General features: G+C 38.5%; 1 protein-coding gene across 3 annotated transcripts in view; it reads right to left on the minus strand.

Moving 5' to 3' along the window:
- lamb2l (laminin, beta 2-like) overlaps positions 1–13,169 on the minus strand; it is a 51,525-nt gene that overhangs the window by 36,999 nt on the left and 1,357 nt on the right. For 2 of the 3 annotated variants that reach the window (XM_084917871.1, XM_084917870.1), the window contains one exon: positions 786–853. In XM_084917871.1, the coding sequence (XP_084773997.1) occupies positions 786–828 (43 nt within the window). In that variant the 5' untranslated portion in view covers positions 829–853. Of the gene's footprint in view, positions 1–785; positions 854–2,821; positions 3,536–13,169 lie in introns of those variants that run through there. The other variant, XM_084917869.1, reaches the window with a different exon arrangement.

Consider the following 13,169-nt stretch of genomic DNA (forward strand, 5'->3'; position numbering starts at 1 on the left):
GTGACTTTACAGAAAGACTGGCAGAGACAATTGCCCAGCCCCATTCTCCTCGTGCACACAAAAACACCTTTCTCCACTATTTACCTATTTAACAAGATAAACTAGATGAGATTAAAACATACCATGAACAGACAGTCAATCTTACAACAACTTATGTCTGAAAGACCTTGAGGAGAGTGAACATAAGCAGTCCTAATATGCCAGGACAGGGGCTCAGGGACAGTAATGACCAGCTAATGTCAGTTCTCACAGTCATCTTCAATTTGTTGCTGGACCACTGTTGTACCTTCCTGCTTTAAGACTGCTGGCATCATTCTAGTGCTCAAAAAACCCACAGTCACTCATCTCAATGACTACTGCCCCACAGCGTTCCTTTTATGATGACATGCTTTGAGAGACACATTGTCTCCAGCCTCCCTCCTGCATTTGACCCACTACAGTTTGCATACCGCTCAAATCACTTTACGGAAGATGCCATCTCCTCTGTAATACAACAGAGCCAAGCACATCTGGATGATAAAAACACAAACATGCAGATACTGTTTTTGAAAATAATCAAAGGGCTCGTTGTCAACTTCAGGAGCGGCCAGGGCGGTAACACACCACTCCTTATCAACAGCATGATAGTGGAGATGGTAAGTTCCTGGGAGTACAGGTAATAAACACTCTGTCCTGGTCACTGCACACCGGAGCTCTTGCTAAGAGAGCTCAGTACTTATTACACAGGTCGAGGAATTTGTTCACCCCACAGAAAAAGACTAAACACATGTCTGACTTCTACTCACCCAGCATGAGGAGGCTCAGATGAACATTCATGATGGGCATCATGATGGACAACAGGCTGTCTCTTTGCCTGTAACACACATAAATAATTTGTGAGAGAAAGAAATCAATAAAACATTTAGGCCACAGTAAAACACCACAATACAATATAGAGGCATTGTTTGTCCATAAACTAAAGTAGAGTATTAACCACTGTCAGTCAAGGCAGGTGGTGGAGTCCCTTACAGATCTTAACAATGGTCTTGGCTGGTTGGAGTAATAATTACTCAGTGCTGTGGTAACAGCTGATGTTACAACACAACCTCCAGGCTTTGCTGTGATGTAGTAGTATGGGAAAGATAGATGGTCTTGACTGAAAAGAACCAACCAGTGTCTATATTGCTCATGTTAGATATTGCGAAATGTTACTCTGAGATAAGTAAAAGTGGTTATCAAAAAGGCAAGAGGACCAGAATAAATGAAAAGACTAAGTGTATTTAGAAAGCATGTCACATCCTTGATTTCTTTCACCCTACATAAACCTACTTAGTTAAGAGGGAGACAGATTTTATTGCCCCACAAAGGTTTTCAATATGAAAGAATTGCCCAGAAAGCTCAACTTTGCTTGCTAATCCAGGTTTATATTTTAAAGCAGATCCCGGTTGGGAAGCATTTTTCACACTCAGCTTAGCAATAAAAAGACTAAATGCCTGCCGACCCACAGGGACACTGTCAAACGCATGCACACCGAGGGTGTGCCCTGCACCGTCACAACACTCAGTTCAGTAATGTGCACACATTCAACAGATAGATACACAACATTTAAAAATAAATAAATTATAGCAACACCACATTTAGTGTTACCTTTAACACAGACGGGTGGAGATACTTTTTGTGCATGTGAAAAATATCAAAGGATACAAAAAGTTTATTGATGTCTAAAGAAAAAAAAGTATCCAGTTTTCTGTATTGGTAGAGAAAATTTCTACTATGTGCGGTCTGCTTCTCATGATAAACGAAATGTAAAAAGAGACTGTCTGTTATATGCATATCGTTTTAGAACAGTTTAGCTGCTGCCTAAATGCAGACTTTTTGCCTTTATTAAGACATCCATGTAGAGAGACATAAAGGGAGAAGACACACAATAAACAACCTGGCATAAATTTGAACCAGGGCCACTGCAGTAGCCTTACTACTCAACTTGGTGAGCTAGATTGTAAAGACAATAGTTCGTATATTTATCATTTATAACTGCAATAATGTATTGCTTCATGCACTACCAGAATTTTACATGTGACACTATTTACTGTCTAGACGATGGAACTGGTAGGATGCTCAAGTAAAAAATGGAAACACAAAATGCTGGATTTTTATCTATAATACAAAAAAATCTATTTGTTTTACATGTTTTTGTTTAAAATCAAGAGCATATAAACTAGTTATTAATGCAGAAGGCATACAGTCATCTTTCCATCAATCACATAACTTCATGGGCTTACAACAGAGGTAAGATGGATGTGCTTTTTTTTTTTTCAAAAACAAAAAAGTCCCAAAAACACTAGATCCCTGTTAGTGAGGGGCCACTTAATGCACAGTCTAAGAGTGGGAAGATCTGCAAAGAATCATAATGCCTGTTTGCCACCGCAGAGTTGCAAAGAGGTATTTTGTCAGTAATATTATATTTAACCCATCCAAGATCTACATGGAGGCATGAAGATGACAATAAACAGTTTTGATCAAAACTACATTCTAGCAAAAGCCATTTGGTAAGAATTAAAACAAAGAAAAAAAAACAACCTGTAGCACTAATCTTAAATTTTAACAGCTACATGATTAAAAGTTTACAGTTTAGACACAAGTGGCCCACATGAGTGGCGACAGCACGAGGTTGCCTTTTAATCTGAACTCTTTGCCACAAGCTACAGAAATACCCAAAATATATTCAGAGTTTAGCTGTTATTACACAAATGAAAAACCTATTTTAAAAAAATAACAACAAAAACACAACTGTGTAATATTCATGATGAATCCAACTAACTGAGAGCAGCCTTGTACTCACACAGCCATGGGTCACCCCACTCTCCTCTGCACAGCGTGGTCAGAATTGCTCACTGGAGGCCAACCTGCTTGACAGTGCGTAGATTCCCGTATTCCAGTGCACGTGTTCAAGTCTTGGACCCCAATGTGTACATTTCCGCATGCATGCACATGTGCAGTGTGTATGTGCGCCAAAATGTGTAAAACAAACTTGAAAGTGCAACCGACGGTAGCGATGTAAAAACACAGGGAACGCCACCGGCCAATTGGAACGCAACGTGTCTGAGGGACCCCCTTCATTCCACTCGTCCCTCCCACTCCCTCTTTTTTGCTCTCCCTCCAGCCCGTCACTAGGGCACTGGGGTGAATGGGCAGCTATTCTTATTCAAATTTCACTGTCAGTCTACAGGCCACTGCCTGAAAGAGGGGAATGGTCTCCAGGCTTTTGGAATGCACCACCCCTTTCTTCTGGACACTTGGAAGAGTGAATGGTGAGAGAGGAAGATGAGGGCAGAGAAAAGGAGCGAGAGGGACAGTTCAATGAGGAAGAGGAAGACGAGAGGATGATGGAAGAGGAGGGAAAATTTAATGTCAAAAATAAGGAAAAGAATGACAAAAGAAACTGAGAAGAGTGGTACCGGCAGTCTGATCAGTTTAGCTTAATACAAACTAGGCGACTCCATAACAGCATTTTAATGGAAGTTAGAAAGAAGAACCACACAGAAGATGAATTTTTCACATCTACTCTGATCAGTCCTGTCTCTGCATTAAATGATAACAAGTCCACCAAAATACTGAAGAGCAAATTTTAGAGGAAATTTTAGAGGGGTTGCCCCTGTTTGCCATAAAAAAATGTTAGTTTATGATATGTATGCATTGGTTTCACTTTTCAAACCTGTAAGCAGCATTCACCCATCCATCCACAGATGCAGCTGTCAATCCAGCTGTCAGGGCGAAAGGACAGGTTGTCAATCTGTTGCACTGCTAATTAGCTCCTTGCTTTAGCTTGATATTTAGCAGGAAAGATAACACCGTGCCAATAATCTTCTTCTCATCAACAATTCACCGGAAAGAGGATAATTTTATTCTAAAAATACAGTTTAATTTGTATTTTAAAACAAGACCAACTACTTGTATAATCAAAAAAATTGCATGTGCTGAGAATTTGTTGTTCTTTTTTTATCCTAACCACTGAAAAAATAAAGGATTTGAAAATAAAACTGAGCTGAAGCATAAGCATAAGGTCAAAGAGTTCAATTCCATTCAACTCACCGAAGTGACTCTGCTGCTGTGAATAGATTAGCAAAGAGAAAGGTGCATGAAGATGCATGATAGTGGGTCATGTGCATGCATACATCAGCGTAACTTTGTGCTGAACATTGGGGTGGGGGGGTGGGGTCACGATCTCTGTCTAAATAAATAAATAAATCTGGGTAAGTTCCCAGATGATTAAACATGCAACTATTTTGCTGGTAATATCTGAAATGACTAAAATAAATCAACAGCCTATTTATGCAAGATAATTCATAATTTTAGGGGTGGGGGGGTGGGGGTGGGGGTGGGGGTGGGGGGTTATATTGGTTGGGTCTGATTATCGGGGGGGGGTCATAACCCCCCTAACCCCTCTGAAAATTACGCCCCTGCATGCATGTGTGTGATTCAGGCGCGACAACTTAAAAGCTGCAGCAGAGAACAAAGCAGCTTTCACAATCACAGCTCTCTGCTGATGTGACCTTTCACCTCTACTAAAAGAGCGAGATACGTCTTAACACACAGTAAGCACGTACGTGGCAAGTGTAACTAGTAGTGACTTCAATGCGGTTTCTTAATCTGCTGTAAGAGTTCACAAATCAATTACTGAAAACTTCAACTACAATTCTACAAACATCTGAGAATTTGATCCCCCTGAAAATAAATGCAACATATTATTCAAAGACACTACTTTCACAGAATTAAAGAAAAAAGAGCAGATCAAAAATTAAAAAGAATTGCAAGTATGCCTCTAACACTCTAGCCTGCAGCTCTTTTTAACGTATATCTTGCAATCCTCTTGTGTCTGGGTGTTAGACAAAACTACAGTAAAATAAATCAGATAGGCAACTTATGGGTCTATGACAGTGGTTTCAGCTGCATGTACAGACATTATCAGACTTTTATCATTTTATTCATTTTTTAAATTTTTATATAGGTCAAAGTGTCCCAGTTTTAGGCTGTAAGTAGCAAGCTCTTATGGATGTATTTAAATATAAGAAAAACATTGTTATGAATATGCAAGCAATAGGAACTGAACCTGGAACTCTTCTTAAAGTAGACAAATAAGACAATGATCATCACACTTAGAGGTCTTTGGTTAGGTTTCACTGCAGGCAGTCAAAGACCTTGAGCAAAGACTTTGGCACAGACAAGCACACAATCTCTACAATAAGACAGATAAGACGGACCCTGCAGAAAGTTCAGTGCCACCACTATAACTCCTGCATAGCGGTCGGACAAAGCCAAGGAATCTCTACACTCAAGTCCAAACAAACCCAGGTTCCCATATCCTTGAAAACCATAACATGATAAGCCTGACTCTGTGCGTGTGTGTGTGTATGTCTGTGAGTTTGTGCACACATGAAATGAAGGCCGAACTACTGAAATCACTGCTGCCAACACACTGCAGCTTGAGGCACTGTTGTTAACATGCTGTAAAACAAGGTTGGGCTGAAAATGGGATCAGATCATTTCCTGGAGGAAGTTTACTTTCCAACAGGCAGGTGACTCGATATTTATGGTTGTGCCACCTGTAACACTGTCATTTGGATCAGCGAATCCATGATCTGAGTTCAGTGCCTATATATTACTTTTAGCTATGAACGACAACATTTTCTCCATTGCTTTTAAGTATTAGACAGAAAAGTGATATTATCAGTGTTCATTTATTTGTTTATTATTAAAACTATGTGCTTCAGACTGTTAAATTAGCCAAATCAAACATCCAGAGAACAAGGGAGCTCCTTCTTCTTCTAGTCAATATGCACTATAGTCATCTACATACTTAATGACTACACTAACCCAAGTAGTACAAGTGCCATAGGCTGGAAAACAATAAACTAGACACAGAAGGCTTGAACAAATGAGTGCCTCAAACAAAGGCACTAGTTTCAAGAAATGTACAAGTCTCCCTTGCTTCATGCATTGGTACTATAGTATAGACAACCCATAGACAACCCATTTCTGCAATGTTATAGTCGTCTAAAGCAGGACAATAAAACAAAAAAGCAGCAGAGGGCCTTGAACATAATTTATATAATTTATTGATAAGAAAATGTCACCTTTTTTTACCCAGCTGTCTTAGGGCAAGAGGCAGCGTACACCCTGGACAAGTCACCAGTCACAGGGCTAACACATAGACACCCATTCGCACCTGTGGGCAATTTAAAGTTTCCAACTAACCTAACCTCACTAACTGCATGTCTTTGGACCCAGAGAGAACCCACACAAACAGACGCCGGCCTGATGGTGGAATTGAACTGAGGACCTTCATGCTTTAAGGTAACAGTGCTAACCACAGTGCTAATAACCAGGGTTACTCATCAAATACTGAATTATGGTGAGTGTGTGGGATCAAATAAAGAAATTATGACCACTTATACCTAGAATCACTGACATAACTTTGACCCCATATAAATGAATATAAAACCACCTCTGATGGAGCGTGAAAAACTAATCCGAGCAAATAAAGAGTGAAATCCAGAGCAGAACAAACAAACGGGCTTCAGGTCTCAGCAAGAGCGCTTTGGAGGTGAACATGCTTGAATTAAACATCTGCGGGAAATCTACATCCTCACTTACGTTGTAAATGGAAACTGCTCCCACCCCTACACCACAACCCTCCACGCCATTCAAGCTGCTGTGGGATACCTGGGGCAACCCACGGTGTGATTCCATATCTTGGGAAGTACATGTGAGCTCAAGCAGAAGGTTACAGCGTGGGGTTTTATATATCGTCTTTATTTTAGAGCAACTAATGTCACACATTATGCCAGGCTATTTTTAAACTTTTTCAGTGTTCTTCTTCTGTAATAATTACATTATTTAGCTGTCTTAGTTACTGTTTTTGTTATTTGTTACACCCTGTTTATTAGTTTATTCAAATGTGTATTTTAACTTTATTTTAATATCTGTAATCAAATTATCTAAATCATTTATAAAAACTAAAAAACATAAATACTTTTGTTTGGTCAAATCTCAATTAAAATTTAAAATTAGATGAAAATTAATGATTTCTTCAAGAAATTACTTCTCTGCCATTACTTCGGTTGCTGTAGGATGGGCTCAAATGACCTGGAATCCTGTTAAGTTCTAGTTACATTAATGGTATCCATCCATCATCTTTATTATGGTGCTGGCATCTATCCCAGTTAGGGAAAACCCTAGACAGGTTCCCAGTCTGTAGCAGGGCTAAGAGAGACTGACAGGCATTCATGCTGGCATTCACACCGTCTGTCAATTTAGAATCACTGATTAATCTAACCCTCTGCATGCCTTCAGACTGTGGGAAGAAGCCAGAGTAACACCTACATAGTAATCTATTATATTGTAAGAAATGTTTTTCAGGAAGGAATTACAAGTAATCTATTTCACACCAGGCCCCTCAGACTTTAAAACTTTAGGAAAGATCTCCTATTTGGGATGGGACACAACATATTTGATTATAAAAGAGTGTATGGAAGAAGCTGAATTCTGAAAATCTGCAATCAGAAAAGATCTACAAGAAAAAGACAGATATTTAACAATTTTTGGAACTACAACTGTAACATGCTTTATAACTATACTATATAGAAAAATACACATTACATCTACAGCAGCTGAACTTTTTTCCCTAAATTTGTACAAATTCACTTCCTCTAATGATACTGACTAAATGTTTAGAGCAAAGAACTGAGACAAGATTGAAACCACTCTTGAATTAGTCTAATGTACAGTGATGTTCCGTATGAAAATGAAGGATACAAGCTATAAAAAATACAAGGTTAAATAGGAGCATAACACAACAAAACATACAGACATTTAATTAAAAATGTGAAAGTCCATTGCTGGAATACACACAATATATTAATAGAATCCTTGTCCAAAAATACACCAAATCACTTTGTGTATGTAGGAATCAAATAAGATCATGTCTTTCCATTTTGTTAATACTGGTTCAATCCCACTCATTATACACGAAAGCCTTTTTGCACTGAACTGCAAGACATGAGTCAGAGTAGTCATAAATTACTTTAACATCCCTTAAAGCCACAATAACTTTGTCTCCTCAGATCAAATTAAGCCTATGTTGAAGTCACTGTGAAGTTATTTGGAGCACATCTTTCAAAATGCAACACATTTTAAAAGCCTACAGGAAAAGTTTGCGATGGAAGTCGAGACTTGTTTATAATAAGGACACAATTAAATCTTACCCTTTAAGGAAATTAACTTAATATTTAGATTAATAGAATGAGCTGGGTTTTCTATTACCATATAGCTGGAGGTGAGTTAACAATTCCAGCTTTATAGATGAGCGGCCCTAAATGCCTCAGCCCTTCTCAGTCAATGTTCACCCCTTTATTTCAGAGCATCTGGTGCTCACTGACCTCATTTAAGCCTCTATTGCTTCAGTCTCACGTTATAACATGTTATAACAATTGTAGGCACCAATTGCTCACACAGAACACCTTCAAAGAAAACAGTTCAGTTAAAAAAAAAACTGCCTTCAAACGACTTTCAAAACCACTGCATAAATCACCAGATCATCACCCCGGGAGCCAAAGGAAATCTCATAATGCTGTCTGGACAGTTGGCGCGTTTTATACAGTAAAGAAAAGATCACAATCAAAGACAGTTTTATCCAGATTTTCCCTGCTGCTTGACACAAGCATGAAATAAAGCACACCCAATACCGCCTACTGCTTGGCTTACATTTGCTCCACACCACCTGTGTACACACAGACACACAATGGGAAGTGTGAACGTGCGATCCCCTTCAAAACACAACCGATACATTTTGTTTTTTCTCTCTAAACAATCGAACAACATTCTGCATCAGATCACCTGAAATGAGCGTTATCGTTCAAAGTCTTTGGTGTTCTACCATACAAAGCAAAATAAACTCAAAGGGACATGCCTGTCTGACAAGCCTGACAAAAACTCACGCAAGGGCATGACCAAACAGTAGAGAGTGAGGAGCTCCTGCAGCGCGTTGCAGACACATGCGAACGAACGTAGTCGTGTTTGGACTAGAAAAACCGAGAATTAGTTGGCGCAAGGTGGAGATGAACAGGGCAGCTGTGAGGTTGTGGCTCAGCATTAACACCTTTGTAGTAGTGCCTATAGAGATAACCCGGAGAGTGCTGCAGTTCACTAGACAACAGTGTTACCTGTGAACTATTAGAAGTGCAGTGTCACATATTAATGTACCTCCGAACACAGAGACTTCTGTCAGCCTTGGCTAGCTAACACAATGCATGGAATTCCAACAACAAAGGCTAGCCATGCAGATAATGCAAAATTACCAGATCTATATCACTTATTGTAATAATTTTTCTTCCACAGCTTCTTGTGTGGCTCATTGGCATCTACATTTTTTTGCACATAAAAGTGCAAAAAAAGGTTTTTATTATATTACAATATTTGAAATTCCTATTGTTCTGTTGGACTGACTAAGAGCACAGAAGCCCTATTTATAGGTTTCTATTAAGGAACAAAAGCAAACAAAAGTAATCTCATGTGACACTTTATTAGATACACCTTACTAGTATGAGTTGGACACCCTTTTGTTTTCGGAACTGCCCCTTTGTCTTCGTGGCGCAGGTGCTGGAAAATCCTTGGTGTATTTGCAAATACTGAGATGACAGCATCTGCAGATTTGTGGGCTGGCGGTCATGATTTCCCACATCCCAAAGGTTCTCTGTTAGATTGAGGCCTGGTGACTACAGTGAACCCATTGTGATGTTCAAGAACCCAGTTTAAGATGATTTGAAACAGCCATCAGAAGAACGGTACAAATTGGTCATAAAAACATTGCTGACTCACTTGGTGAAGTTTTGTTTCTTCACCTTGCAAATCTACTGGATTTATACCATTTTTACATCACTTTTTTTTCAACTGGACAAACCAAAGGTCTTTGCTATTTCTTTGATGGATGGGCATTCATTTTTAGACTTTTAGTGATTTTTTTCTTTGCATTATCCTCCCATTACTTTTCATATTCATATACAAGTTCCTCTTTGAAATGATGACCCAGTTCTCTGTTAAATTAACCATGTGTGAGTTCTTTTATTAAAGAACTAGGGCTGTTGTCATGCTCCTCAGCCTTTGATCCAGTGTTTTATGTTTTTGGTGTTTCAAGTTATGTATAGATATTTAGTATTAAATATCTTCAGTTTGAGTCTTATTTACTCTGGGTTTCACCTCTTTATATTCCCTCAGTGTTTCCCGCCTTTTCATTCTGTGTCATTTCCTGTGTTTAGTTCTATCTGCACTCTTCTGTCAGTTATTGCTCCTCAAGTCCTTTTTATTTTGTTACCATTTGTCTCTTGTGTTTAGCTTTACTTTCCTTGTCTTGTTACCTTGATTTAGTTTACGTGTACTTAGTTCCCAACTGTGCCTCATTCCCAATTAGCCATTAGTGTATCTACGTGTATTTAAAGCATCAATTTGCCTTAGCTCTTTGTCATGCTGTACTGTAGTCTTCTGTTGCATTCTCAGCCTGTTTTGGATTTAGTTTCTTCTGGCTGTAGTCATCATTGTGATTGTTGGTTCTCTGTTGAGAACCAACATAAGTTCCTTGCTGGTTCTCACATTTCTTGTGCATACTATGTGCTGGTATTTTCACAGACCTTGTGTTTACAACTTGTTCACCACCTGCAAATAAGTTTTTTTCTTATTTGATATCTATCTCCTTTGAGTCTGCATCTGGTTCCTCATTTGCCCACACACGAGAGCTGCACTCAACTATTCACCTATTAAGATATTTGTTAATAGGTATGTATTCAGTTTTCTCACGGGGTTAGCAAACATTTAATAATTTCCATTATTTTCTGTTAATTATTACCTAATGTTAATTATAACTAAATTATTGCCAAGTTAATGGGGTTAGGTTAATTGGTGAATCTAATTTGCACATAGGTGTGACTGTGAATGTGAATGGTTGTCTGTCTCTCTGTGTTAGCTATCCATCAGGCTAGCAACCTGTCCAGGGTGTACCCCACCTCTTGCCCTGGTAGCTGGGATAAGGATAAGCAGAGGAGAATGGATTGATGGATTATTACCAAAACGAATAAATGAAAATGAATAAATACTGAAACTGAGCCATATAAGAATAATGTAGTTGTCATGTGTTGATAGCTATTATATTGTTTGTTTGTTTTGTTTGTAAAATACAAACCTTCCCTTTAAAGATGTTACTTGAAAGCTTGCACTTGTCTAATACTATAATATGAACTGTCCAAATACATATTGTTTGGGCTATATGCAAAGACAACAAGACAAACATCAAATACCTTTTGATACTTTTTAGACACACACACGCACACACACACACACACACACGCACACACACACACACACACACTTGTAAGAATGATCACAATAATTTGCAGCCGATTCTTGTCATTAGACTGCAAATAACAAGTTCAGCTTGTTATTTGAGATTGCAAATTTCCATCAATAATGTAATTAAAGAGCACACTGACAGTAGTTGGAATATTACTGTGAGTTCAATCACAGAACTTGCTCGTTCTCAGCTTTTTGAGTTATATATATATATAGATATAGATATATACATATACATATGAATCTGAGAACGAGCAAGTTCAGAAAAACACAAGTACTCCTAAATAGCATAATCCATCAAATCTGTTTTCTTTCCAAAATACTATACTAGCCAAAATGCTTTTCCCCCCCGTTCTGAATACACATTCAAACTTGTGCTCCTCAAAACTGTGTTTTTTACTTCATTCTCAAGCCAGTGGTTCTTAGTATATAAGAAACAGCATAGACACCACATTGTCACCAGTGCTACAATGTAACAACTAAGTGAGGCTGACTGAGGCAGGGTTTTTGCCATGCTGGATTCTGGCATGGGTATCCCAGCTGTTCCTGCAACCTTGCATGTCCAGAACAGTAACACCTCTGATCTGATGATTCTTGGTGGCAATAAAACTAGACAGAAGTACTGAGATGAGTTTCTTCAGTCTGCACTTGTGCCTTTTCTGTGGCAACACCCCTACCTGCAAATGTTTCATTACCACACTCCCAAAGTAGCATCAGCCTTTCTGGAAGAAGCATATCCAGTGTCTTTGCCAATATTTAGTCTAAATATATCTCCTACTGAACACTACTTTAGACATGCTGGGTTGATGTGTCCATCAGAGGCAGCCATAACCAATGATGACTGCACAGCTGGAGGCTGCAATCATCCTGGAATCAACCAGGTCATCAACCAGTGAGTGTATGCCAAAGTGTTGGTCTACAAAATCCCTTAAAAATACAAACTTCATATTCTATTTTTAACTAGTACACCATCAGCCAAAGCAGATAGCAAATATATGTTTCTCTTACATGTCTTGGTTTACCACTATAGCTCCGAGTAGCTCATGGATCCTTTTAATCCTTAGTTAGAGTTGTAAATAGCAGTAGGGTGACAGGTACTGACCTGATTAAAACTACACTAAGCCTATAAGAGCCATGGGACCCTGTGCCTCCAAACACAGCCAATACCAGGATAAGCTGATGAAAAGAAATTAATGCTAAAAAGCATTTTTTGAATTACAAGGAACAATATGTCTAGGGCAGTTATTTAAATGCTTTTTTTCTTGATATGAACAGATAAAAAAGAAGTCTTTATATAATTACTCTGTACGGCCTTACAATAAATAACAAACCCATCAAAACACAGAGACAAGAAGATTAACAATAAACATGGTAACAGAAACAGGTACTAACAGACAGATGAGACAGAGGAGGGACAGATAAGGAAATACTGGGGAGATTAAAATAACAACAAACCAGAGCTCAATTAATCTCTTTGCTTCTTTATGATACAATATTACTATGAGACTGCTGTAAACAATGGAATCACTCACTTTAAGAAACTGTGCCATGGCACAGTTTTCTTTTTAATTATTTTTCACTTCCTTAAGCACTATTATGAAGGGCCAGTACCAACAAATATATTTGTCAAGCTCTTGAAATGTAACTGTCAATCAACTGTCTTTTCTTCTTTATATGACCTCTGTAGCTGTAACAAATGTTTGACCACATTATTTTAGATGCTGAATATGAGCTCTGCTCTGCATTAATCTTAGCTGCTGGTTAATCTGGCAGGAATGTGTGCAAGAGTGTCA

Source organism: Perissodus microlepis, chromosome 20, assembly GCF_051167445.1.
Source record: "Perissodus microlepis isolate ML-2025 ecotype Zambia chromosome 20, ASM5116744v1, whole genome shotgun sequence".
In the NCBI taxonomy this organism is placed as follows: domain Eukaryota; kingdom Metazoa; phylum Chordata; class Actinopteri; order Cichliformes; family Cichlidae; genus Perissodus; species Perissodus microlepis.